The 25,823-nt window shown below is 42.3% G+C and overlaps 1 protein-coding gene across 1 annotated transcript in view; it reads left to right on the forward strand.

The window, feature by feature from the left end:
* Nucleotides 1-883: 883 nt before the first annotated feature.
* Nucleotides 884-25,823, forward strand: part of fbn1 (fibrillin 1) — a 59,308-nt gene continuing 34,368 nt past the window's right edge. The window contains exons 1-26 of the mRNA XM_054617966.1: nucleotides 884-1,081; nucleotides 1,306-1,599; nucleotides 3,310-3,392; nucleotides 5,169-5,267; nucleotides 6,115-6,210; nucleotides 7,338-7,433; nucleotides 13,135-13,332; nucleotides 14,337-14,462; nucleotides 15,730-15,855; nucleotides 16,944-17,096; nucleotides 17,204-17,470; nucleotides 18,671-18,823; nucleotides 18,913-19,032; nucleotides 19,121-19,246; nucleotides 20,344-20,466; nucleotides 21,447-21,569; nucleotides 22,493-22,645; nucleotides 23,242-23,295; nucleotides 23,420-23,545; nucleotides 23,677-23,802; nucleotides 23,932-24,051; nucleotides 24,361-24,498; nucleotides 24,582-24,632; nucleotides 24,749-24,874; nucleotides 24,993-25,220; nucleotides 25,319-25,444. Coding sequence (XP_054473941.1) covers nucleotides 1,409-1,599; nucleotides 3,310-3,392; nucleotides 5,169-5,267; nucleotides 6,115-6,210; nucleotides 7,338-7,433; nucleotides 13,135-13,332; nucleotides 14,337-14,462; nucleotides 15,730-15,855; nucleotides 16,944-17,096; nucleotides 17,204-17,470; nucleotides 18,671-18,823; nucleotides 18,913-19,032; nucleotides 19,121-19,246; nucleotides 20,344-20,466; nucleotides 21,447-21,569; nucleotides 22,493-22,645; nucleotides 23,242-23,295; nucleotides 23,420-23,545; nucleotides 23,677-23,802; nucleotides 23,932-24,051; nucleotides 24,361-24,498; nucleotides 24,582-24,632; nucleotides 24,749-24,874; nucleotides 24,993-25,220; nucleotides 25,319-25,444 — 3,328 coding nt within the window. The 5' untranslated portion in view covers nucleotides 884-1,081; nucleotides 1,306-1,408. The remainder of the gene's footprint in view (nucleotides 1,082-1,305; nucleotides 1,600-3,309; nucleotides 3,393-5,168; nucleotides 5,268-6,114; nucleotides 6,211-7,337; nucleotides 7,434-13,134; nucleotides 13,333-14,336; nucleotides 14,463-15,729; nucleotides 15,856-16,943; nucleotides 17,097-17,203; nucleotides 17,471-18,670; nucleotides 18,824-18,912; nucleotides 19,033-19,120; nucleotides 19,247-20,343; nucleotides 20,467-21,446; nucleotides 21,570-22,492; nucleotides 22,646-23,241; nucleotides 23,296-23,419; nucleotides 23,546-23,676; nucleotides 23,803-23,931; nucleotides 24,052-24,360; nucleotides 24,499-24,581; nucleotides 24,633-24,748; nucleotides 24,875-24,992; nucleotides 25,221-25,318; nucleotides 25,445-25,823) is intronic.

A 25,823-nucleotide genomic window follows, 5' to 3' on the forward strand; every position in this document is an offset into this window, starting at 1 on the left:
AAGACATAATTCAACACTAGATGAAGAGGATTGAAACAGTTTTCATAGTATATTCACGAGGAATACGTTGGGATTTTGTGAACTAAAGTGTGTCTATTTAGAAGTCTGAATGACAAATTAGCTATCATCATTCTCTGGCTACATTTTGATACCTGTCTGGACATTAAATATACATTTAAATGGTTTATAAGTTGTTGTAATAATGGACTTCCATCTGCAGTTGTTTTTTCTCCTTCAGCAAGATGCAGGATTGTAACTTAGTCCCCTTATTTAATTAGGAAGAGCCTTGTGCAGCAAAAACGTAATTGGTGTCTTATAACAATTATACCTGTAGACTTTACCAGCCAAAGGGATTTTTGTTTTTATTAATGGCTAATAACTGATAGACTTAGTGAATTTTTATCAACATGAATACATACATTTTCTAGTTACATACCATTTAGCTGTGAGGAGTTGGCACAGGCCACAGTTTGCAGTAAAGAGTGAACAGGTGCATTGTTTATAATAAAAATGCGAAAAGGATCTCCTATCATATTATGTATAATATATATTTGACACAGATGATTGTATTAGAAGCTCTCTCTTCTTCCTCCAAACTGTTATGAGTTGACTTTAATGTCAAAAGTCAAAACTTGTGGTCCAGAGCATCATCACTTGTTCTTTTTTTTTTGCACTCAAGCTTTTTGTATCGCGAGAGCAGCGAAAGAAAGAAAGAAAGAAAGAAAAAAAAAAGTTTTGGGGAAAGTTGAGCAGAGCAGGGATGAGGAAAGAGCTCTGCTGAGAGAGAGAGAGAGAGAGAGAGAGAGAGAGAGAGAGAGAGAGAGAGAGAGAGAGGGTTTTGCCATTCTCATCCTCTGGAATGCATCAGCTCCTCTAATTTATCTGCGCAAAGTCAACACACAACTGGAGCAGAAGTTACCATGCGCATCTATGTATAGCAGCTCAGAGAAAGGCTTAGAGTGACTTTTTTTTACCATCTCCTCCGCAGTTTTCTTCTAAACTTTTATTCAGCAATACCTGCAAGTAAGAGTGAAGCAGTCCTCTGTCGGGTCTGAGGCGAATCTCCTGTCCTGGAGACAAGGTAAAGTAACCACTGCACATGATCACTTCTGCACTGCATGCTTTTTCTTTTTTTTGCGACTCTGAGCTGAATGATTTTTATAACTTATTATTATTATAGTAGTCATATCACAGCAGCCACCTCTCAGAGTGCAGTTGTTTTTTTTTCTTTAGTGCGCAGCATCTCCCGCACTCTCCTCTGCGTATTTTCCAAACTTTTTTTTTTTTTGTTGCGTTGTTTTGCAGCTTTGACTCCAGACTGCAGAGGTTCGACGGGGGCTGGGGAAACTAGTTCAGGATACTTTTTTATTCTACCGAGCTCTGGAGCTTCGTACACTTGAGAGTGGATATGCCCGACAGTAAGCGTAGAGGACGGCTGCTGCAGTTGGCCGTGGCTCTGGTGGCCCTGCTGTCCCTTTGCGCAAAGCTTGGAGACGCTGCAGAGGTGGTGGACACCGAGGACAGCGAGCCGATGACCAAGCAGACCGACTCCAGAGCCAGCAGGGCCAAGAGGAGGGGAGGGTCGGACGTCCTCAGAGGGTAATGTGACTATAATTATCCTTTATTTCCCCCCAACTTTTAATTTAAATGAGCATCTTGCATTGTGTTTTCTTAGAGCAGGTGTCTGTTCTTCTTAAATAGAACTCTTTCTTAATCATTGAAGGTAAAAAAAAAAAAAAAAAAAACCTTCCTGGAATAAGGCAGGCTGAGACCCATGAGTGACATTGTCTGTGATGGGAAGTTCGGAGTAATTAAATACTGGCAAGAAATTCACATTCCTGCCGACTGCAATAATAAATTGCATGCAAACAAAGGAGGGCATTGGTCGTGTGTGGCTGTGGCAGAGAGAGAGAGAGAGAGAGAGAGAGAGAGAGAGAGAAAGAGAGAGAAAGAGAGAGAGAGAGAGACTAACAGTCTAATCCCTCTGGCCAAAAACACCACACCCCAGTTGTGGATAAATCACATCTGCAGCTGTACACAGTGGGTCACTGCTGAGAGGTTGTGTGCATGTGCGTATGTACGGAGAGAGAGAGAGAGACAGAGAGAGAGTCTAAAAGAAAAGAAAAGAAAGAACCTGTGTGTCCAGCGATGACAGCAAACAGCTGATGAAGGTCACACTGTAGACAGCTCAATGAGCATCCTCCACAGGCATTTTTTATTGGACATGCTTCAAGTTCATTTATCAGAACATCTGGGTTCAGAGGGAGGAAGTGCACACAGGCCGCAGGCTGTCACGCTGACTTAACCAGACATCCTTCAGGGTTTCATTTTTCACCCAGATCTGTTTGGAGTTACATTGTACAGTATATACACTGACCCCTGGGTCAACACATGCACAGTGGAAGCAAAGCTGCATATGTAGTAGACCTGTTACAGACCTGTAGGTGGCAGGATGGCCCAGACGTTCACTCACCATGTCAAATGGAATGTTACTTTTTTTTTTTACAGGTGCATCACATTTCTTAAAACACCTTGTGCAGCATAATATTTTCCACACCAATGATATTTGGTGCTGGAAAGTGCCAAATGCGGAATGCCAGGCCGCGCCCTACAGAAGCTACAGCACCGCAAGGAGCAGACACCTTAAAACCAGTCCAGTTGTTCCCAAAATAAGGGTTGAGACCCCCACAGTGGGTCACAAGATGAATCTAAGGGGTCACTAGATAGTTGCAGTGGTAAATAATACTGTAAAAATTGTCTTAAAACTTTTTTCTTATGAAATACTTCATAGTTTTACCTATTCAGGACCAAAAAGGAAGTAAAGTCTGTCTTCGGTTGAGCTGCTCACTAATCATGACACTTATGATGAGGGTCATTAGTAGGCTTTGTGGAAAATGGGTGCTGGTGATGATTTTAGAAATGTAATGGACATTTTATGCTATTTGGGTGGCGTTAAAAACATAATTTCAGTATTTTGGGAGGGGCCTTGCTAATCCTGCAAACGTCACTGGAATCTTGAGTGATATGGAGGTGATCATGTGATGACCTGTTGAAGTGTCCTTATATCTGCTGTGTTTGATGATTCTGCAGAAGGGGTGCAGTATTACAGTTACAGTATGTGGAATTCTCATCACTGAGCTTCCAGCATTCGAGATTCTAAAGACAGAGGGTGTTGCGTGTTGGACAGGTTGTAAAGCCCTCAAAGACAGATGTGCGATGACGGTCTTTATGAATAAAAATGAACTTGACTTGAGAGCAGTCTGTACTGTATGTTGGATTGTTGACCTTCTGATGCTGCGTCTTCCTCAGACCAAATGTGTGTGGCTCAAGGAACAACGCCTTCTGCTGCCCAGGCTGGAAGACTCTGACTGGAGGAAACCAGTGCATTGTTCGTGAGTACCACCTCCATTATTACCGCATCGTTGTGAAGTCATGTCTGGTAGAATTTTGAGCTCTTCATGAACATCACAGCAGTAATTTTTTTTAGATTCTAGCACCCTGCTGTTTTTTTATTGGAGTCATCCGGTCACAGAGTGTTACACACCTGGGATACAAATTGAATGCATGTTACATCTGAAAAGTTCTACTTCATTGGAAAAAAAACTGGAATGGGACTGCTGCAGACCAGACCTTTATTTTAATTGATTTGCAGCACATAAGAAATTAATCTTTTGTCCTTACAGTATCTAATTAATATAGCAGGAATAAAATGCACTGTACTATATTAATATATTATACATATAACTATATTATGTTACTTTGCTTTATTTATTGCACTTATTGAGTGAGTTTTCAGATAATGAACGAACATCGATGAAACGTAAAATGTTGTTGCATTCAGGTGGTTTAAAGTTGCAACAGGTGATAAAGTAAGCTCACAGTTGTGGTTCCCTTGTTCAAAACTACATAACAGTTAAAATATGATTATATTATTGTATTATCAATAACTTATAATAACAGTTATAAACAAATTAGTTGAAGCTTTCTATATGCCAAATTTTTTCTTGATTTATCTTTAGTCCTCTGACTCGGCTTTTCTACACAGGTGTGCAAAAATGTTATTTTGTTATATGAGGCCAAATATTTGTCCACTTGCCTAATTAATGGGATTAGTTAGTGGGACTTAACTCAGGTACAAACCAAATGTATTTATTTAAAGGTGGTTGATCACACTATGATTTTACATTAGCAACAGTTTGGTTGTGTTAATGATCGAAATAAGCCGATAACATGACATCAAACGTGAAATAAAAGTGGGAATTGGTTATTATTTTTGGTCCATTTCCTCTGGTATTCTTGCAGTGGTTTCTCTTTCTGGTTTCTTCTCTCTTTGTACTTCCTCCCCACCCCTTTCTCTCTCTCTCTTTCTCTCTCTCTCTTTCTCTCTCTCTCTTTCTCTCTTCCTCTCAACTATTACCTTCTGTCTGACTGTAGACCTGTCCTTTCTGTATATCTATCTCTTCCTTGGTCTACTTGGCTTTGATTTCTGTTCCTCCTGCATGAGACATTCCTCTCCCTCTCCCTCTCCCTCTCCCTCCCTCTCTCCCTCTTTCTCCCCCTCAGTAGACAGGAAGGTCTGAGAGGCCGTAGAGCTGTGTGATTGCAGTCTGGCAGGTCGGCTGGCCGGATTCCTGTCGCGGCTCTAATGACATTGTTTAGCAGTGGGGTTCGGGGAGTAGGGGTCAGTGGCTGGACTCTACCTGATGGGAGCTGGTTGGAGGGGGACCATGCCAACAACAATCAGTGGGAAAAGAGAACAACTGAGTGAAAACAGCCAGTGCCAACTGAAAACACACAGTGGTTCATATTTATAGCAACAAAACTCAAAGAAGAAAATAGCTCGATGCCAATTGAGCTTCTATAACTTAACCATGAAGAAGGTTAAAAGGAAGTAATGGCCATATTTGGACTGTGGTCTGTTTTAGTTTTAAGATGTTATAGATGAGAGTTCAATATAATGTTTAGATCATGTCCTAATGAAACTCAAACTTGAAATTCAAAACCAGCAGCTGACAGGCTGATACATAACATGAATTTTCTCTCTCACGCACAATCAAGACAAATCCTGGCACCGTAAACTGAGCATTGGAGCGTTATTTTATCTTGCACCTGACAAAGGAAGTTATTTTTTATGTTGTTTGACCGAGTGTCGTGTTCTCCTTTTGCAGCGATCTGCCGGAGTTCATGTGGAGATGGTTTCTGCTCCAGACCCAACATGTGCACCTGCCCCAACGGCCAGATTGCCCCATCCTGTGGATCCAAGTCAGGTCGTTAAACAGCACCTCCTCTTTCCCACGGAGTGAACTCCTTTGAAGCTTGCTATCATCAGCTTTATGGGATTTATAATACAGTTTGCATGGATGAAGGCATCCACTGGTATTTGGCCTATTGATAAACACAGTAATGATTTGATTTATGTTAATAAGAGATTTTTTGGAAAGCACGGCCTAGACCACACCCAAGTCTTTGCAGTTTTTTTTTATTGTAGGAGCTGTAATCAGAAGAACAAACATTCCAGCATGCAGTAACAATAATTACAAGCAGGGACAGATTATAGATGACAGAAAACATGCAGTCTTGTCTCATCTTATCCTCCATGGGATAAATATGAAAGAGGTTGTAATTGGCTCAGATCTTTTTAATTCAGACAGCAGTATGCCATCTGCATCTTTTTTTTCTTAAGTTTTCGTCTCCTCATCATAAATAATTAACACTAACCAGCAAGGCACCAAATTATGAGATACTAAGCCAAAAAACATCCCTTTGAAACTTTGTTAAGCAATTGATATGTATGTTGCAATCACGTTCCTGCAAATAGCGGTCAATCTTGTGGGTTGTGTGTGTGTGTGTGCACGTGTGTGAGTCCTTTGGGTGTGTGTGTGCTTTGGAAGACGTCCACAGTCAACATCTCCTCCATGTTGCTCCTCTTGCAGCTCTCAGCGCTTTAACCCAGTGCTGTCATCTATTTGCACAACATAAATTTCTAGGAAATAAAATCTGAGCATGACTCTGGAGTTTAGAGAGCATTCTGTTTATGTTGCAAATCTAGCATGTTTGTGTAGCATTACTCTGTGTGTAAAATGTCTGTGTGTGTTTGTGTTGTTGTACCCACAGTCCAGCACTGCAATATTCGGTGTATGAATGGGGGAACATGTGCCGAGGACAACTGCCAGTGTCAGAAAGGCTACGTGGGAAACCACTGTGGTCAACGTAAGGATCATCCTAAAAATACAACAAGACCGCTGTGACACACTTTTAACATTATCAGCATGTTTGTACATTCAAATCTTAGATTTATTAAAGATAAAGATATATATCCTCCAATTTCCTAACATTTTTCCTTTTAAGCCTAACTTTAGTGCTAATTAGCAAATGTTAGCATACCATCATGCTAAGCTAAGATGTGAGCATGGTAAACAGTAGACTTGTCAGCAACATTGTCATTGTGAGCATGTTGCCATGGCAGCGTTTAGCTCAAAACTGCTGTGCCCACGTACAGCACCTCAGAGCTGATATTTTTCGGCCATCATTCCTATTAGTAACTAGAAAAGCTCACACAGTAGAGTGCAGATCCTCGCCAGGTGGGTCTCCTTCCAAACAAATAGGAGTTTAATCTCACTCAATTCGCCCCACCCTTCAACAGCAGACTGGCCAATCATAACGTAGCATCATCCACCTCCGACAAGGGTCCGACAGATACGGCTCTGCTCCAAAGAACAGGCTGGCTGATATGACCAGTAGTATGCGAGATTAGTCGACAGACGGACAGATACACTCACGACTGCGCGCATCATCTCCCCACAGGCTTAAGACTAGCTGAGATGTGCTCATGGCAACATTTCTGGAACAAAGAGCGACAGGGCAAGAAACAAGAGCAGTCAAGTCTAACTTATTTTACGAGAAAACAAAGTCAGACTGTACAATTATGAATTAACCTCTTTTAAACATCTTTCACAGTGAACAGATCGTGTTCCTGATTCAACTTGCATACCTTATATAGTTGTGTGTGCTGTTTTCAGTTCTCAATGAAGGATCATTGCCAGCATTCTGGGTTTTACCTCCAAATAAAGTGGTTGAGATAATGTGTCTTAGTTTGTCTGTGGCGGTCCGATCAATGGCTGCTCTGTTTGTTCCCACCATCTGACTTCCTTTTTAGCAATGTCGTCATGTTCCCAGATATCTGCAATTAATTTAGCGACTGCATTTTTACCATAACCAAGAGAAATGATGGCCTGCAGACATGAGACCCACATTTCTAGAAACCAAAAATATCCTGTGAATTCCTCCTCAATTTAGTCCTCATGTCATCTTTTGTTTTTCTCTCTTTTCATCTCCAGCGGTTTGTGAAAATGGCTGCCTTAATGGAGGAAGGTGTGTGGCGCCCAACAGATGTGTGTGTACCTACGGCTTCACCGGGGCTCAGTGTGAGAGAGGTAATGAGCGCCGCACTCGGCAGTACTCTGCATTTCTCTCACTCATCTTACATCACCATGTCTCTGTGCTCTACATTCATGACTCACTACTGATGAAGTGGGGTTTTTTTTAAAGCCACAAGTGTTGCTTTAACGTGACTTTACACTGAATGACATGTTCTTTTTTTGTGTGATTGAAATTCCGGCTTAGTCATGCCACCAGCACCCGGAATGTGGTTTGTTGTGGAACATTTGCATGTCAAGCTTGAGCTCAGAAATGACCATTATTTTCCACATCTGTTCTCAAACAGCGCTCTGGGGAGTGTAAAGTCTTTCTTAATATGCGCTGTTTGTTAGCTGAAGACCTCCCAACCTCCTGTGGTTGCTCTCTCTCGCACATGAGAGCAAAAGGCTCCAAAGTATACAAGCACACGCAAACCCAGAGCGACCTACGCTGTGTCTGTGCTAGGGGTCTGTGGCGTGATGACCCATAGAGGTCAAAGATGTGACCTTGTAAAGCTAATATTTGGATTGGCAGCAGAGCTCCTAATTAGTAACGTCCCTTTTAATAAGGTCATGCCTAAGAGGGCTGTCTGTCGGGTCAGGATGAGGATCGGTCCTTTAGTTTACTTTCGTGTGTTCTTCAACCACTAATAAGACTCTATCTGGTTGGTCTTATCTGCTGAAGCACACTTCTACATGATGTGACTTTGGTTTCCTCTCTTTCCCATGGAAGCTTGGCCAAAGAGCTTGTGAGAATTCAAATTCAGCACACAGTATATTCTAGATGTTCATACTTTTCAGTTAACATGAGAAATCTCTGCAAAGCTCTGCTGTTATGTCTTATGTTATATTTCTGATGAAGAAATGGCGTACGGGCAAAAACAGATATGACCACATCTGTTTTTTTAAGACTTTCATTTGCCTTGAGTTGCCAAACTGGCAACTCACTGTCTGCTGCTTTATGAATGGCCATTTCTTGTTTGCTATAGTGATTATATAGTGTTGTTCTATGAGTGAAACAGGCAGACTTTTTGTTGTGTGTGTGTTTGTGTGTCTCTGGAAACAGCAGCTTGGAAACCAACTTCCATCTTCTATCAGTCATCTCAACACAGTTGATTGTGCTGAATATATCTATAGAGCTTCTATAAGTGAGGACCTGCTGTTTTTTCTGTTTTGTATTATCATTCATTTAATATTTTTGGGGTTTTGGGCTCTTAATTGGACAGAAAAAGCTATTTGAAGATGTCATATTTGGATCTGGGGAGCTGTGATGAGCTTTATTTACGTCACATTTTACAGTCATCAACAATAACAAAATAATCAGTATTTGCAATCAGTACAAGTCATTTGGACCTTCATCTTACATTTGGTTGCGCCAAGAGAGGTGGAGGAAGTAGGCCATTGGATACAGTGGCGTTTTGGGTTAGGTTACTTTCATTGGAATTTCCTTGGCTAGTATCCATCATCTCCCGAGGGAAAGCCATTGTGCTCTCACACAAACACAAGCACATGCATAAAGTACATGTGTACACACACACTCATGCGCACATGCACAACCCCACACTGTTTTTAATGCAATTTACAGAACCGTGGCCCATTACGGCCCGATCTTATCACATTAACAAAAACACAAGGTTTTTCAAGAAACACGTGATCTGACCAGAGGAAGAAGTAGCTGCATTCAGGACTCGGAGGTTTTCTTGGATGTGGAAAAATATCCTGTTGCAATCAGGGCTCAGCATGAACACATCACCACTACAAAGTGTGTGTGTGTGTGTGTGTGTGTGCTGCAGCCAAGGTGACTGGCGATCTGCTGACCAGTGGTCCCACCACCAGGCACAGCTGACTGCAGTGAAAAAACGCAGCCCTGTACTTCAATGTGTTGGTGACAAATGTGATTTAGGTCGGAATGTGGGATTGGTGAGATCAAGCCGCACTGCTGCTGATCGCACGCAGGAGCCGTTTAGCTTAGCGTGACGCCATCGAGTTCACTTGGGATGGTGGTGAGAGACTGGCCCAAAAAGTGGTAACACGTGGGTTACACAGTCGATAAGTCAGCGGTCAGAGCACAACGGGGAGGCCTGTCGGTCAGCTGAGGGGCTCTCTTGTCTCTGAATGCCTCACTGACTTTCCCCGCTATCAGGCTCCGTTCTGGCCCAACGCAAACCACAGTGGATAGATAACCAAGTGTGTGTATGTGTGTGTGTTTGAGTGCGTGCTCTACTTCTTAGTCCTGGGAGGATGAAGAAATCTGCTGACAGGCCAGTAGGGAAGGCCCCACCCAGATATAAGACCCCCTTAGCACATGTATGCATGTGCACAAATTACGCATATGTTAAGGCATGTAAATATGCTGGGAGCACCATCTGCAAAGAGGTAAATCAGAGAAGGGTGGATATGGAAATAGGTTGACTGATTTGTGTGTGTGTGTGTGTGTGTGTGTGTGTGTGTGTGTGTGTGTGTGTGTGTGTGTGTGTGTACACAAACATTTTGGAGTTAATCCAGGAAACTCTTTTAAACCAACTTCCCTGTGGGCTTCCCTTCTGTTCACACCGACGCTGTTGTTGTGCATAAACTCACCGATCATTGTGGTTCATTTCTATTTTGTTCCAAAATTAACCGAACCTCTGCACAGACACAAATCGCCTGCTAACGAGCGTCAAAACAAAACTACCCGCTCCCACATTGTGATGCTTGTTTACCGAAGCAGCTACCATAAATATGCAAACATGTTTCCAAAAGTAGAGCAGTAAAGTAAAAACAAGAGCAGCATTTTTGTAAGTTTTGGTCTGTTGAGATCATCTCTGGCTAGACTGCGGATGAGGGGCTGGGACATTGGCTTAGATTCTGTTTGTGTGTGTGTGTGTGTGTGTGTGTGTGTGTGTGTGTGTGTGTGTGTGTGTGTGTGTGTGTGTGTGTGTGTGTGTGTGTGTGTGTGTGTGTGTGTGTGTGTGTTAGAGTGCGTTTGTGTGTGAACATATGCGATTGCTCCCAGATGTACAGGACATGGGTGGATCCCACAGATGTATGCAGTTCACAGAGAGACAGTGAGATGACAGATGAAATGACAACACTTTCACCCGACAGCTGTCCGCCTCTCCCTGTTTACCTCAGCTGACTGTTTAAGTGCTGCACTTGTATTTGCTTTATTTTCGTGCTCAGATCTTTGTGTTTTTTAGTGTTTGCTCTCCTCTACTCACAGCTGTAATGAGCGGGTATTATGTCAGATGGATTATGGGTGGCAGCCCGACTGTAATAACACATAAACCTTAAGCTGATGAAAAGAGTGATGAAGAGAGATGAAACTTGAGTTCTTTACACAGTCTGCTGTACTGGGCGCCATGTAAAAACTTTCCATAGCTCCTGTAATTGCTTTTTCCTATACGGCGTATTGCTTTGTTGTTATAGGTAAGTCACATGATTTAGTCTTTAAGTATATACAGAAAATACCTGGCAACTGGTTGTGTTTGTTGTCTGCAGAAAAGTTTTGCTTAAAGTTACTGCAATGAACTTTCATTTTGTGCTGATTTTGGCGGTCCCTGTGGACAAAAGTGGTAGTGTTTTCAAGCACCAGTGTCTCTTTAGAAAAACTCTAGTTTCAAGCAGCGGGATCTGACAATCTGCCCCGCTCAGTCTGGTTCTGGTTCTCCTGTGCCTTCGTTAGCTTCTATAACTATATAGTTATAGAAGATCTCACTGATGGTCTCGTTTACCCTTATTTACGTTTATGTAGGTCATATAGAATCAACAGTATCAATTTGAGACTGCTTCATAACCAGTTAAAAGTTCCTCACAGCAATATCAAGTGAAATTGTGTTATAAATGATTGATAGATTAATTTCTAAAAGAATAGTTTGACGTTTTGGGCAATGCAATCATTTGCTTTCTTGCATAGAAATCAAGAAGAATGATACCACTCTCATATCTGTCTGTTTAATATGAAGCCTAGTTTAGCAACAACTAGCATGTGCCTACCTGTACCACTAAAGTTCACTAATTAGCATGTTTTACCTTGTTTGTTTAATCTGTAAAAAAAAAAAATCAGGTTGCATTTTTACAGGGGACTATGTGCAGGACTATCAATCTTTTCATCAAACTCATGGTTGCTATGTCAATCTTGTTGTACTTGTACTTTATTTTTATATAGTTCTGTTACAATGCATCACATGATCTGAGTTTAGCTCGTGTTAAGCTTGCAATTTAAACTTCAAAGTAGCAAGTACGAGCTTTCTTGCAGCTCCCTCTGAAATTTCCCGGTGTAGAGGTTGCCCAAAATGGAAATAATCAAGTAAAGTACAAGTACCTTAAAACTTCACTTGATCAAATGTACTTAGTTGAATTCCTCCGCTGGTTGAGCAGAAAAGTAGACTAAGAATCAAAACTATTTGGTCTCCAGTAGAGCCAGAGCAGGAGGGAGTGGGACAGAGAAGGAGAGATGACCCAGTTCTGTTCCACACAGCGCTGGAGCCAGAGGCAGAGAGACCGTGGAGGCTGTGGTGCACGTGACGGATCTGGGCTGGGCCCCGGTCCACACGGGAAACACACAATGTCTCGTTTGTTTTAAACGACTGCGCTGTTGGAACTGGTCTCCCTCTTCCCTCTCGCTGTCTGTTGTCTGCCGTGAAATGTGGAAATGATTTTTGCTTTTTGGATCTCGGCCAGATTCTTTTGAGGAGGGATGAGCTTTTCACTCTCTCTTTCTCTCCGTCCCTTTCTCTGTTTCGCCATCTCCCAATCCTTCACCTGATAAGATACTCAGATTTAGTTAAATCCGTGGTGAGTTTGAAGCTAAGGAGTGGTGTTTGGCGAGTGGGTGAAGTCAGGGGGTTAGATGCATGCAAGCAGTGGGATCAAGGGAATGAGGAATAAACCAGTTGAAGGGGAGGAGAGGTGAAGGATCTTGACGAAGGGACTTTCTTTACACACTTTGTCTCATATTTGTTATAAGCTCTATAGGGTGTAACTCTAAGCTGCTGTTGCTAGCGTGGAAATCACCTTCTGTACTCCGCAGACGTGCCCTGTCAGTCAGCTGCTGCCGGCCTTAAGGGATGATCTATTCCCTAGATTGTGTCTGAATGAGAAAAAGCAGCACACTACGTGGTGAATGTACGACATTTTGTTTAAACACAATACCTGCAACTAAAGATCTGCTGATCATATATCATGTGCACCAGACTGGTTTTTCATTGTCTCTGTTTATTCTAGCTTTTACTCTCCACATCCTCCCACACAACTTTAAAAGGTTTTCCAGACCCTTTCTCTATCTCTGCTTTTCTCTATCACACACACTTACACACACATATGCAGGTACAATGCACCTGAGATCCAGACCAAAATCAAAAGCCCAGGAACAGACAATGCATTCTTTATGGAGTGTGTTACTGTCCGCTCTGACCTTTTCATCACATATAATTTAAGGGAGTTGTAGATGTCATGCAAACTTGCATTCAGGTTGAGTGTTTCTGTTTGACAGACAGTCATTCAAGTTCAGGTACTGCGGTTTTTTTAGGATAGTAAACTTAAGGTTTCTTTTTCACAATTTTGGTTGAAGTATTTCACTAATTAAGTCTACTTTTGGTGGAAGTCTGGAAGTTTTGTTTTCTTCCTTTTTACGTCTCAGACTGGCAACCAAACTTTGCTATTTTTGCGTTGCGTTTGTACTGGAAATAAAGAAACAGATTCAAGTTTCCACAAAAACACTCTTGCTTTCTCTCTTCAGACTACCGCACCGGGCCGTGCTTCGCCTCGGTGCACAACCAGATGTGTCAGGGCCAGCTCACGGGCATTGTGTGCACAAAGACTTTGTGCTGCGCCACAGTGGGACGGGCGTGGGGTCACCCTTGTGAGATGTGCCCGGCCCAGCCTCACCCCTGCCGCAGAGGGTTCATACCGAACCACCGCACCGGGGCGTGCCAAGGTAAAGTCTGTTCCTCATCTCTTCTTCTGTTTTTTGTCGTATTTTGTCTCTCTGTCAGCCTCCATCCTCTATCCTTCCTCTACCCCCCCCTTACTGCTTTAACTCCTTCTCCCTCTTTTTCTGACTTCGGTCCTCTCCCTCCGTCGTCCCCTAACCTCTAGCCATCATCCCCTCTCCAGATGATTAGTTCTAATTGGGTTAAATTGGGGTGGGTGGCAGTGCCTCCCACAGGTGTATGGAATGCCCGCAGACACCCGCTGTGGGGCGACTGTCAGAGTCAGTAACACGGGTCAGTGGCGGTGCTCCAGACCCAACAACACCAGAACCTCTGCAGGGGAGGCGGACCTGAGCCAGGACCCGGAGCAACATGGAGTGCTCTGAGACCTGTGTTGGGTCACAGCCTCCTGGAGGTTTTGCAGCCTGAGAACTACATTCTATTCTGTACTGAATTAACTTAATTTCATTTAATTTAATTCACAAAGTCCCAGATTAAAATTTTATTTCCACCAAAAGTTATTGGATGAATAGATTGATTGACTAACCAAGTGCTCGAAATCAGCTCTTTAATGACGCCATATTGTCCCTTCTTTGGAAGCAAATCTTCATATTAGTCTTTGTATGTGATCACAACTATAACATTCTGACTGTAGACCTGTCCTTTCTGTTCTCTTTATTCTATCTCTTTATTGGTCTACTTGGCTTTGATTTCTATTCCTTCTGCAGGAGACATTCCTCTCGCTCTCTCTTTTTTTCTCTTGTCACTCAGTTGATTGCAGGAAGGTCAGATCCAGACTCTTAAAACAGACCTAGTTTCATTCCATTCACATCCAGACGTGTGCAGATTTCTCTGTTAATGTTAGTACCAGTGTGTGTTGCCTTCTTGCCCCTGTGCTGAGTTTATTTTTTATCATTTCCCTTGTTTTTTGTACATGTAATGAATGTGTGCCCATGTGTGTGTGTATGTGTGTTAGAGTGTGTATTAATTGTATGCTTTGTACGTACAGATGTGGATGAGTGCCAGGCCATCCCTGGCCTCTGTCAAGGAGGAAACTGTATCAACACAGTGGGATCCTTTGAATGTAAATGCCCCGCTGGGCACAAGTTCAACGAGGTCTCACAGAAATGTGAAGGTAGGAATCAAGCTAGCAGCCATCGCATTAAAACTGTGAAATGTCTGACTCTCAGTGTGCGCCTGAATGACAGGGTAGGCTAAAATAAATTATTTGAAAAGCTCCCAGTTAACAATGTGAAAGTAGAGTTAAAAGCCACATCCGTCGAGATGTGGTTGACTTCACCTCAGCTGCGGTTTCCTGATTACTACTTTGTGGGGAAAGACCACACATAAGACACTTTGCCCTTCCCTTGAAATGTGTTTAATTAAACCAAAGCAGCACTTGGCTTTCTCTCAGTAATCCTGTTTAACACTTAATTGTGAGGCTTGAAAGAGGCTTTTCCCCTACAATACGCGTGTTAAACAGAGACTATGTTACTTTTGAGAGTTGAAATAACACTTTTTTCCTCATACAAAAAAAGTTGATGAGCAATAAAAAGTTAAATACACTCACGGGTTTTGTTGCTTTAACCTTACTTGCCCACCTTACCTTACTCACTGATGTTAGCTTATGTTAGTAAATGTAAATAGTGCTGTATAATATGCATTTCTGAGTCACTTTACTGACTCTTCTCCAGACTATTTAGCATTTTAGTTAAATGCTAAATAGTAGTTTTACTTCAAAACAGCTTCTCAACCACATATGTGAATGCATGATATGAATCAAGAGCTCTAATTAACAACTTCAACCTGGCTTAGAGAAAATCACAATCTTTTCTTATTTTATAATTGCGGCCCTCACTCTGCATCACTTCTATTCCTCCACACATAAAGACCCACAGTTAGCCAGTGTAAAATATTGGCTCATTAAGACCTGAATATGACAACTTCCAGACCAAGTTTAACTCTAGTGAAACAGGCTGAGCAGGCTTTTGTGGCCCTCATTTGCAAAATGAAAATATGTGCTATTTTATGCCCAGAAATAATTGATGGAAAACTTCTGGACTGTGTAAAAGACATTTTGAACGGGTCTAAGTTACAGTGTATTTCTTAAAAGACTTTGTGCAACGGTGCTAACAGAAGAGCAGCTACAGAGGACCCTGGATTTAATATCCTGTGACAATGCCTTATTTCCATTGTCCCTGCCAACATGTGCTCCAGTCACTTTTGAAAGCATTCACATTTCATCTGAATCGCTTTCATGAAAGTTAGGACTACTGTGTAGTTTTTAACAAACAGAAAGTGATCTTAAATGTTTTGAGACATACTTGATAGTACATTTAGTTAATTTCCTCCTCTCCTTTCCTCTCCTCTCCTCCTCTCCTCCTCTCCTCTCCTCTCTGTAGATCTGGACGAGTGTTCAAACATTCAAGGTCTCTGTGGTGTGGGTGAATGCACTAACACTGCCGGCAGCTACTTCTGCAAGTGTCCCCAGGGATATTACACCTCCTCCGACGGATCCAGGTGTATAGGTGAGACTGTCTCACCTCTCCAGTGGATAATCGCCTGCTTTGTATTAGCTTTGGTTCATTTTTACTAGGATAAATGAAATATGAGACGAAGCAGTTGAGCAAAGAAGGTGCTTTCCTTTTTCCACCCTATTTCGGTTCTTCCCCCTTTATGCCTGGCGCTCAGCGCAGGAAGAACTGAAATCCGTCCAACGTTCCAGCTGGTAGAATTTAGGTCAGTAGTCACTTGTTTCTAGGTCCAAAACAATGAGCTATATTTTCTTTAAACTGAGGAGGAGACGTGAGGAGTGAAGTAAAGTGAACTCTCGTGCTCAGGTGTTTTTTGACATTGACAGTGTGTGTGCGTCTTTCTACCAGTGGGTGCATGCTGGGAGTTTGATAGCAGTCTTGCACGCACTCATATACCCATGCAATCACCAGGAAAGCCAGTTAAGCTCCCAAGTTCAGCTCAGTTTGACCCAAAACAGGCCGGGGTAGGAATTTGGGTCAGAATAGTCCATTAGATGTACACGCACGTCCTCTCTAGTGCATGTATAAACACACGCATTCGCACACAAACATATGCAAACCCACGCTCAGATTACCCCCCCAAGGAGAGGATGTTTGCAAGGAAGGAATGTCTGAGTCTTTTGCTCCAGAAAACTGTTGCGCCAAACATTTTAGTCCGTTTCCCATGGAGCAACGTCTACTCCGACCCCTGAAGGGCCCAACTGTTTTTCCTTCCACCACCTCTACGCTCGCCTGACAAATCTTGTCGAAACACAACCAAGCAATCAGTAGAGTAGGCCCGTCAGTTTCTCCATGCGAATACGCTGGATGGACTGGGTGTGAAACAAGACATGATATATTTATGTTAATAGAGAACCTGAATGTTAGTCACGCTGGTGCACGGTGCCAGAACACTGCAGGATGTAGGAAAGGTTCTCATAAATAGGAAGCGGTGATTATTGGCTTCCAAATGATGGAAAATCTGAAGCAACAACCGCTACGTTTTTGATTGTTCTTGTGCCAATATGCTCAACATGAAGACAGACATGCCATATTCCATACATCACGGTTAGCTTAACTTCATGCTGTGCTGTTTCCCACAGATTCTCGGAGTGGGTACTGCTTCGCTAGCCTGCTGAACGGGCACTGCGCCAACCAAAACTCGCAGCTGTTGACCAAAATGCAGTGCTGCTGTGATAGTGGACGCTGCTGGTCCGATGGATCCACCCCTGAAATGTGCCCCATTCGTGGAGCAGGTGGGAGTCACTCACCATCACATGGCTTTACATTTCTTGTTGTCATCTATGTGTCTTAACACCTCAACAACACAGAGCTAACCGCCTGTTGTTTTTCCACATTTTAGAGGAGCACAAGAAACTCTGCTTCCAGATACCTGATGGGAACGGTGGAGTGCTGATACCTGGTCGAGTCCCAGGGGGTCCAGACCTACCCGGCATCTACCCAGTTCCATATCCTGGACAGGTACCTGGTCAGTATCCTGGTCAAATTCCCATCCAGGTCCCTGGCCAAGGACCGGGTCAGATTCCTGGACAATTTCCAGGGATAACGCCAGGACAAATCCCAGGACAATATCCATTTCCAGGACTACTACCTTTACAACCTCAACCAGGTACGCTCCTAATAGATCCTAATAAAGTTTAAATAAATTGACTCAGGAAGGCAATTAAAGTTATTTAGTTTAATAAAAATAGTCAACTAAGAAATTAAGATAATTTAGTCATAAATAAACTAGGATGTAAATATGTGAATAAGAGTTCACATTAACCAGCTCCAAACAATATTGAAGGCAAACAGTGGGTTTAACTAAGTTAAAGTTAAAAGAAAAATACACTGATTGTGCCTTTATTTTAACATGATTTGCTACTCAAGGTATCAATCAGCCAGTAAGCTGTTATTTACTTTTAAAACAAGTTGTCTGTGGTCAGTTATTTAAATAGAGTTTGATCTAATTGTATAAAGCTGTTGCTCAGTTTAAAAGTTTTTTTGTTGATTAATAGGGTTAAATAAATATTACCCAAAACAGGTAAACCTTCGTGGTAGCTACCTTTTATAAACACGAACCCAAACCCCCTATCATTCCAGTTAAAACGTTTAAAGAGCAACTCATGTCTGCTATAGAGTGTTGGGGTGCTACATTGGGTTCACAGCGTTCATGGCATGTCTTGAAAGCTGATGAGTGCCCTGTTGACTTATAACTCATACTGGTCTGACTCAGTTGATGTGCAATGCTCTACTTCCACTGGTCTTGGGTCTCCATGCTCAAAATCCCAGTTTGGAGCCATCACAACACACACCCTCCAGCTAACGAGCTACATGTTAATGACGGTTACTTTTTCCGAGGCTGTAATTGTGAACTGACGTAGAGCTGCTCGTTTCATTTTGTTATTGGTGTAGCAACAGATACAAAAGTATATAAGCAGAAAATGTCCAATCGGAAAGAAAAGGTTCTGGCATGTTTGCAGACCACACCATGTCAAGACTTTATTTAGAAAAAAAATCCTCAGCAACAACATTTTATAACATTTTACAAGGGAGCTTGGAAAAGTTTAGGCTTCTCTTAGGAAAGTCAAACAACTCAGAGCTTTTTTGCCGTAATGAGAATCATAGTGGCTCCTTCCAGAATTTGATACATCTGGCAATGCAAGTCTAAGTGCTTATGAAATGCAAATTTACTTTGTTCTGACAAATTGTTTGTTTAATTTCGGTTGACCAATTATCCCCAAAATGTTAAACCAAACCAAAAACCATAAAAAAAAAAACCCAGTATTTTTTATTATAGCATTTTTATCTCTTTGAATGTCTTTGTCAGGTCCTGGTATTATCCAAACCCAGAACATCACCAACATGTGCCAGGCCTTCCGCAACCTCTGCATGAATGGCAGGTGCATCCCCACGCCAGGCGTTGGGTATCGCTGTGAGTGCAACATGGGCTTCAAGGTGAATGGAAGAGGAGAGTGCTTCGGTAAGTGAGGGAAGAGAAAGTTTTTCAACCATTAAACTGGAGGAACAGGAAGGTGAAGAAGGTTTACGAGATTTACGTTTGTTCTCCAGATGAAGATGAATGTGAGAGAAGCCCGTGTGCACACGGAGACTGTGTGAACACCCCTGGGTCTTACATCTGTCAGTGTCCCGCCGGATTCCAGACAACTGCAACCAGAACAGAGTGCCGAGGTTATACTCACACACACACACGGACACATGTGCACACACCTTTAAGAGGATGTTTGTTTTCACTGTGATACCTGTTTGTGTCTTCCAGATCTGGATGAGTGCGTGGCCAACGGTCGTATCTGCAACAACGGCCGCTGTGTGAACACTGTGGGAAGCTTCCATTGCGTCTGCAACGCTGGGTTTGACATTTCAGCAGATGGAAAAAACTGTCAAGGTCTGTCAAGTTCTGACATCTGCATTTATGGAGTTGAGGCATTTTTAAAGGGGTAGTTTTTTGTAATAACCACAGAATGTGTGATGTTTATGTTTAATGGGCCGTGGATCTTTTTGGAGGTGGTGATTTTATACCAACGCCTGTTGGAGGCCTCTGCCGTAATAGACAGCTTTTTAAATTGTCACACTGGTGGTTTTGTGTGTTTCAGCCCATTAACTACAAAATATGTATATTTTATATTTCTACCAACCTTTTTCCATATTTTAGATATTTACTTATTTTACCTTGCAAGCATCAGTTTGTTTCCATTCGTTTTAGTTTGCTATAAAGTCTTGCAGATAAGTAGTCCATCACAGAAAACATACCTTTTGCTGAGATTAAGGGTCTAGTATATATATATCTGTATATCCATCAGAACTACTGCGGATGGTCAAATAGCTTTGGAGCCCTTTTATTAATACCCTCAAGGAGAGAAATGGGTGCAGTTATCCCCATTTTTAAACAACATCCTCCCTTTCTATGATGATGGTATTTTCCAACCGCCTTCCAATGTGGCCGGTCAGAACAGCTTCAAACACTAGTCAAATCTTATTATTGACACATGGGAATTAAGTTTAAGGGATTAAAAACTGTGTTGCAAATTAAGCCTGTTGTTTTGTTCGAGAATGCACCAAGATCCAAAATTCAAGTGTTGGCTGCTCAAAAGCAACATTTGTTGTCCAAAATTTCCTGATTCCTATGTTTGCTTAGTGTTTGTCCTCTGAACTTGTTTTTCTGACCTCATACAAAGCTCGCCAGTATACTGATTTGGCAGCAAACTTATTAATTCTCCAATGTGTGGAGGAGGGTTTTTGAATATAGCCGCTGCATTGTTCAAAAAGCAGCAATTTAACTTTGATTAAAACAAGCACGTTCTATTTCAATATGATTGTCAAGACAGAATAACGTTAACTGAAGTGTAGTTTGTCTCTGGTCAGTGATTATGAAAGTTGTTAATGTACTAAACCATGTTTGTGCCTTTAACCACTACATTTATCTGTGTATCTTTCCTAAAAGCACTGCTATCAAGCTATCATTTTGTTTCTGTTCATCCACAGACCAGGATGAGTGTCTGATCAGGAACATGTGCCTGAATGGACTGTGCATCAATGAAGATGGCAGCTTCAAATGCATCTGTAAACCTGGATTCCTGCTTGACACCAGTGGACGCATGTGTGTAGGTGCGAATGTCGGAAAGAACCACAGATTATTACACTCCCATCTCGACGCTCTAATCAACCAGGACGTACTTTGAGGCGATTTGCTCTTTCGACACGCATTTTTCAGCTAGCTTGTAAGCTTGTTTCCTCTCTGGCATGTAGCAAAAAAGCCCCAAAATCCCCCTAAAAGCCTGGAAAACCCCGTCAGCATCCTGGAAGGCAGCTGGACCTGCAGACTGTTGGGGCACGCCTGTTTTGAGATTCTAGCAGAAAGCTTTCCCCTAAACTAGTTCAATGCAAAGAGAAAAGGAGATTTGACCTCCTGAAATCAACAAAACATGCAAAATAAGTTGTCAGTCACATACCAATTAATCCACCATTTTTTTGTATATATTTTAGATGCTATTTGGAAGCTTTTTTGCAACATCAAAACAGAGTTTAAATGAATGCTATGTCTAAAATACATCTCCAATTAGCCAAGTCTTTTGCAGCCTTTTTTGCTCCACGCTGCTTCAGATACAGACGTTTGATCTCAGAGACACTGACCTGGTTAAGTCAATGCAGAATAAATAAATAGGAGAGTCGGGTGTGGGGAGAAGTTTCCTGATGTATGCAGTCATTAATGAAATGTGTAGTCTAAAGGGGGCCCCGGGGCCTCATCATTTCTATCTACAGTTTGTCTGTTCCCAATACAGCCAGACAGAACACAAACACACACACACATAAAAAAAAAAACAGTTATGCGTGCATACCATGTCATTGTTTACGCTCATTATGTTAATTATTGTAATACGCTGATGGGATCAAGAGGAAAAGGAACAGAATGTTTTCTTAGCTGAGGTCATAAAATTGAAACTGTGCAGCAGTTTTGGCTCAGTTGGTTTTAATGAATCAAGCACCTGAGGACTTTAATAATGCCTAAGCAGGAAATTGGAGATTCTTACCGTTCATTTTGTGAAGAAAAGTGTACAAGGAGCTTATTTTGCTGCATCTGTTTTTAGATATTGACGAGTGTGAGACTCCAGGCATGTGTATGAACGGCCACTGCGTCAACACGGAGGGGTCCTTCCGCTGTGAGTGTATGGCTGGGATGGCTGTGGGCCTGGATGGACGGGTCTGCGTTGGTGAGTAAAGGTTTTGTTTCCAGGAATGGTTCATGTGTTCATTTTGGATACCATAGCAGACAGTAATCACACAAGCAAAACCAAAAGAATCTCCTGCATGAGTCCCCTTGTTTCAGAAAAACTTAAAAAGTTCTCTGTTGCTGCATGGAGAAGATGAAAATTTTGTTTTTCAGTTTATTTTTACAACATATCTCTGTTAGAAGTTAATTGACTACTTTGGGAAATAAGTGGTACATCCAGCGGTTTCCTGTTAGCACATATGCTTAAGCTCCTAGTGAATTCTTGCATTTGTGATCAAAATGTTCAAACTTTTTTAAGCAACTGAAAGCACAGAGTGAGCTTAATTTTAAGGATTTCATAACTATTTGCACATTTTTCCCACAGTAACCACAACATTAACATTTTCCATTCAAGCAAATTAAATATACAAAACCGAATGTGACCAGGCAGAGAATCATCAGGTTGTCATAAACTTCACCAACAGCTCATCCCCTTTGCAAACATGTGCTCACTATCATTAATGAGCATGTGTTGATAAATGTTTTCCTGCCTCCTCGTGCTCTAATCTCCTGGCCTGGCACTCCCAGAGCAGATCTGTTTATGCCTTTAATTTCAACATTCCTACAGTTTATCCCCCAAACTGACATTTCTTTGTGTATTGTGTGGAAAGTATTGAAATGCTGTTGTTCGTCCTGGGTGAGCTCTACGTCGGGATGATATCAGCGCAGGAGAATGCGTCAAATCCCCGGATATTATGGAGAGAGAACAACCATTTGTTTTGCCACTGTTGTTGTTTTTCCGGAGTTACGGACTCTCGCCTCCCCGTCTCTCTCCTTCGCTCGGTCTCCAGCCTCTTTCCAGATCTCTTGCCTCATCTCTGTTTCTCACACATTCTTGTCTTTTGTTGTTGTTGTCCAAAATAGATACACATATGCGCAGCTCATGTTATGGTGGCTACAAGCGAGGGCAGTGTGTTCGGCCTTTATTTGGAGCTGTGACCAAGTCGGAATGCTGCTGTGCCAGCACGGAGTACGCCTATGGAGAGCCCTGCCAACCCTGCCCACCACAAAGCTCTGGTACGGATACTAGAACCACCCCGCCTTTTACACATGTGGAGCCACCTCCTGCAGCCTTACACACACATACACACACACACACACACACACACAGACACAACACTTCTGTTTAATCCAAAACACACCTGTCAAAGTCAGGATGACCAGATCAAATGCTTCGTCTTCTCTTACATACCAGCTTGGATTTCACAAATGACAGAATAGCGGCAATGAAGTCACGGCTAAGTTGTTTGACAGAGACGCCCACAGTTAGGTGACATTGACGGCCTCCACACACACACACACACACATGCACGCACAAACGAACACACACACACACACACACACACACACACACACACATCATCAAGTCACTTCTCATTAGTCCTGCCAATTAAAGTTTCTATATCAAAAGACGCCAGAGCTGCACCACATTAAGAGGACGGTTTTATATACATCTTGGCTAAATGAGAAAGCGTAGAACTGGATAATGACATGGTATTATATGTTTCTCTTTGAGATTTCTTGGATTTTCGGCAAATGGGATATTTTCTCCTACACTGTTATTTCTTCTTTTTTATCAACCAAACTGGGCTGTTTGTGTGTTTTTGTTGCAGCTGAGTTCCTGGCTCTGTGCCCCAATGGCATTGGCATAAGCGGCGACGCAAGAGGTAACGAACGCCAGCTCGTTGTGTGTCTGTCATTGATATTAAAACAGAAACCAGAGCCATATAAATTATAGTGGTTAGTTTTTTTCCTACTGTGGGGTCAACTGGTTATTCTTTGCCTTTTCAGATATTAACGAGTGCGCCCTCGACCTAGACGTTTGCCAGAACGGGGTGTGTGAGAACATGCTGAGGAGCTACAAATGCACCTGCAACTTAGGCTTTGAGATAGACCTGTCGGGCAAAAACTGTGTCGGTAGGTTAACTGCTGCATAATGTCCTCATGCTCTTTTAAAAATGTAATTATACAACCATTAAAATCATTAAAAGCTGGTTTGAGGAAAGTCAACCTGTCTCTCTCTCTCTCTCTCTCTGTTTTTTCCTCAGATATTGATGAGTGTCTGATGAACAGGCTGCTGTGTGAAAACGGCCTGTGCAGGAACACACCGGGCAGTTTCACCTGTCAGTGTCCCAAAGGATACCTCTTTGATCCCGAGACCGACGTCTGCGAGGGTCAGAGACACATTCATGCTGTTGTGCAGCACAATGTCACTTCATCACTGCATGTCTGCTGTATCAGATTTATAAGAAATTACCAATTTGAGTTAAAACATATGTGGTGTTTGTCTTTGTCTCCCACAGATGTGGACGAGTGTCTGTCTAGCCCCTGTGTTAATGGAGATTGTAGGAACAGTCAAGGGTCCTTTGTGTGTTTGTGTTCGCTCGGCAGTTCGCTGGACAGCTCTGGGCTGGAGTGTATCGGTAAGGGAGCATTGAGTTTTTTAAATATGATTTCATAATGTAAACTGTACTTTAATTGGCCAAATGTTTATTTATATAACACTTTGATTTATTCAAACCTATCATGTAATAATAGCATCACCTATTAAAAGTAGTTAAAAATGGTTTGAAAAAGAAGCATTTTCCCCACTTGTTAATAACAAAAGAGCTGTCTAGCCTAATTAACGACAGACTTTTTGTCATCAAATAACATTTACTGTTGACCCACATGTTATTTACTTCCACAAAACTGAATGTCTAGTAACTATAAGGGTTGTTGCATTAAAACAGAGACCACTAAGAGTACCTGCTGGCTGAAGATAGTCAATAATCGCTGTGAGGTCAACATCAACGGGGCTACACTGAAGTCCCACTGCTGCTCAACACTGGGAGAAGCCTGGAACAGCCCGTGTGCCAAATGTGAAAAAGGTGAGATGATCAATATGCATCACATTTGTAATAAACTACATACCTGCGTTGACTGACATTTTATGCATTCCCTCCTTTTTCAGATCCAATCTGTGGTAAAGGCTTTGCTCGAGTCAAAGGAAATGTCTGTGAAGGTGAGTTCTGCTTTGATGCCATTTAGACTGAGAACATTCACCTGCATTTCATTTGAGTCATAAGAAACACTCAACCCGCTGTTGATGTTGCTCTATTTCTTTCTGCCGACCGTCAGATGTGGATGAGTGTCAGGTGTTTCCTGGAGTGTGCATCAACGGCAAATGCATCAACACACCGGGCTCCTTCTTTTGCCAGTGTCCTCCAGGAATGACTGTTGATGTGAGCGGCAGGACGTGCATTGGTGGGTACTGTCCATGTATAGTGGTATTGATGACATCTAACCATCTAAATGTTGTGTGTTAATTGTCTAATTTATACCACTTTACCACAAATGCATGTCATTTGCTTGTGACTTCCAGACCTGCGCATGGAGCATTGTTACCTCACCCATGAGGATGAGCGCTGTGGGGCTCCCATCTCGGGGAAGCAGCGTGTGGACGCCTGCTGCTGCTCCGTGGGTGTAGCCTGGGGCCCTGAGTGTGACGAGTGTCCGGAGAGGGGCTCCCCAGAGTTTAACCAGCTCTGTCCTCGTGGCCCGGGCTTCTCGCATCGGGGTGACTTCATCAACGGCAGACCCTTCCTCAAAGGTTAGTGCACCCTCCACAGATCAGACTGCATAGACTGCATGGGTTGTTTCATTAAAGGTCTCTCACCTCTCTCTTCATCCCTCTGCTCCGTTCCTCAGATATAAACGAGTGCAGGATGATAAACACCCTGTGCTCAAATGGGAGGTGTAGAAACACCATCGGGAGCTTTCGGTGTCGCTGCGATAGCGGCTACGCTCTGGACTCGGATGAGAGGAATTGCACTGGTGAGTAGTACTGAAGCAATTAGCTGATTAATAGCTTAGTCTTTTAGTTGCCAAGAAATTAATCAACGACTAAGTGATAATTGATTCATTGTTAGGTGAGTTATTTATCAAGCAAAAATGTCAAACATCTGCTGGTTCCCTTCTCTGTTTTATATCATTGTTACTTTTATTTATTTTACGTGTTTTAGTTTGGGGACAATTTAAAGACGCCCCATATGACTCTGGTAAAATTGTGATTGGCATATTTCTCTATTTTCTGGCATTTAATAGGCTAAACAACACATTGGTTCATTGACAAATAATTGATTAATATTTTTGTTTTAATCTAAAGGATTTGAAGCTCTTCTGGAATGAGCTGCTCACATTGCCAATCATAGAA

The sequence above is a fragment of the Anoplopoma fimbria genome, chromosome 2 (genome assembly GCF_027596085.1).
Source record: "Anoplopoma fimbria isolate UVic2021 breed Golden Eagle Sablefish chromosome 2, Afim_UVic_2022, whole genome shotgun sequence".
Lineage (NCBI taxonomy): Eukaryota > Metazoa > Chordata > Actinopteri > Perciformes > Anoplopomatidae > Anoplopoma > Anoplopoma fimbria.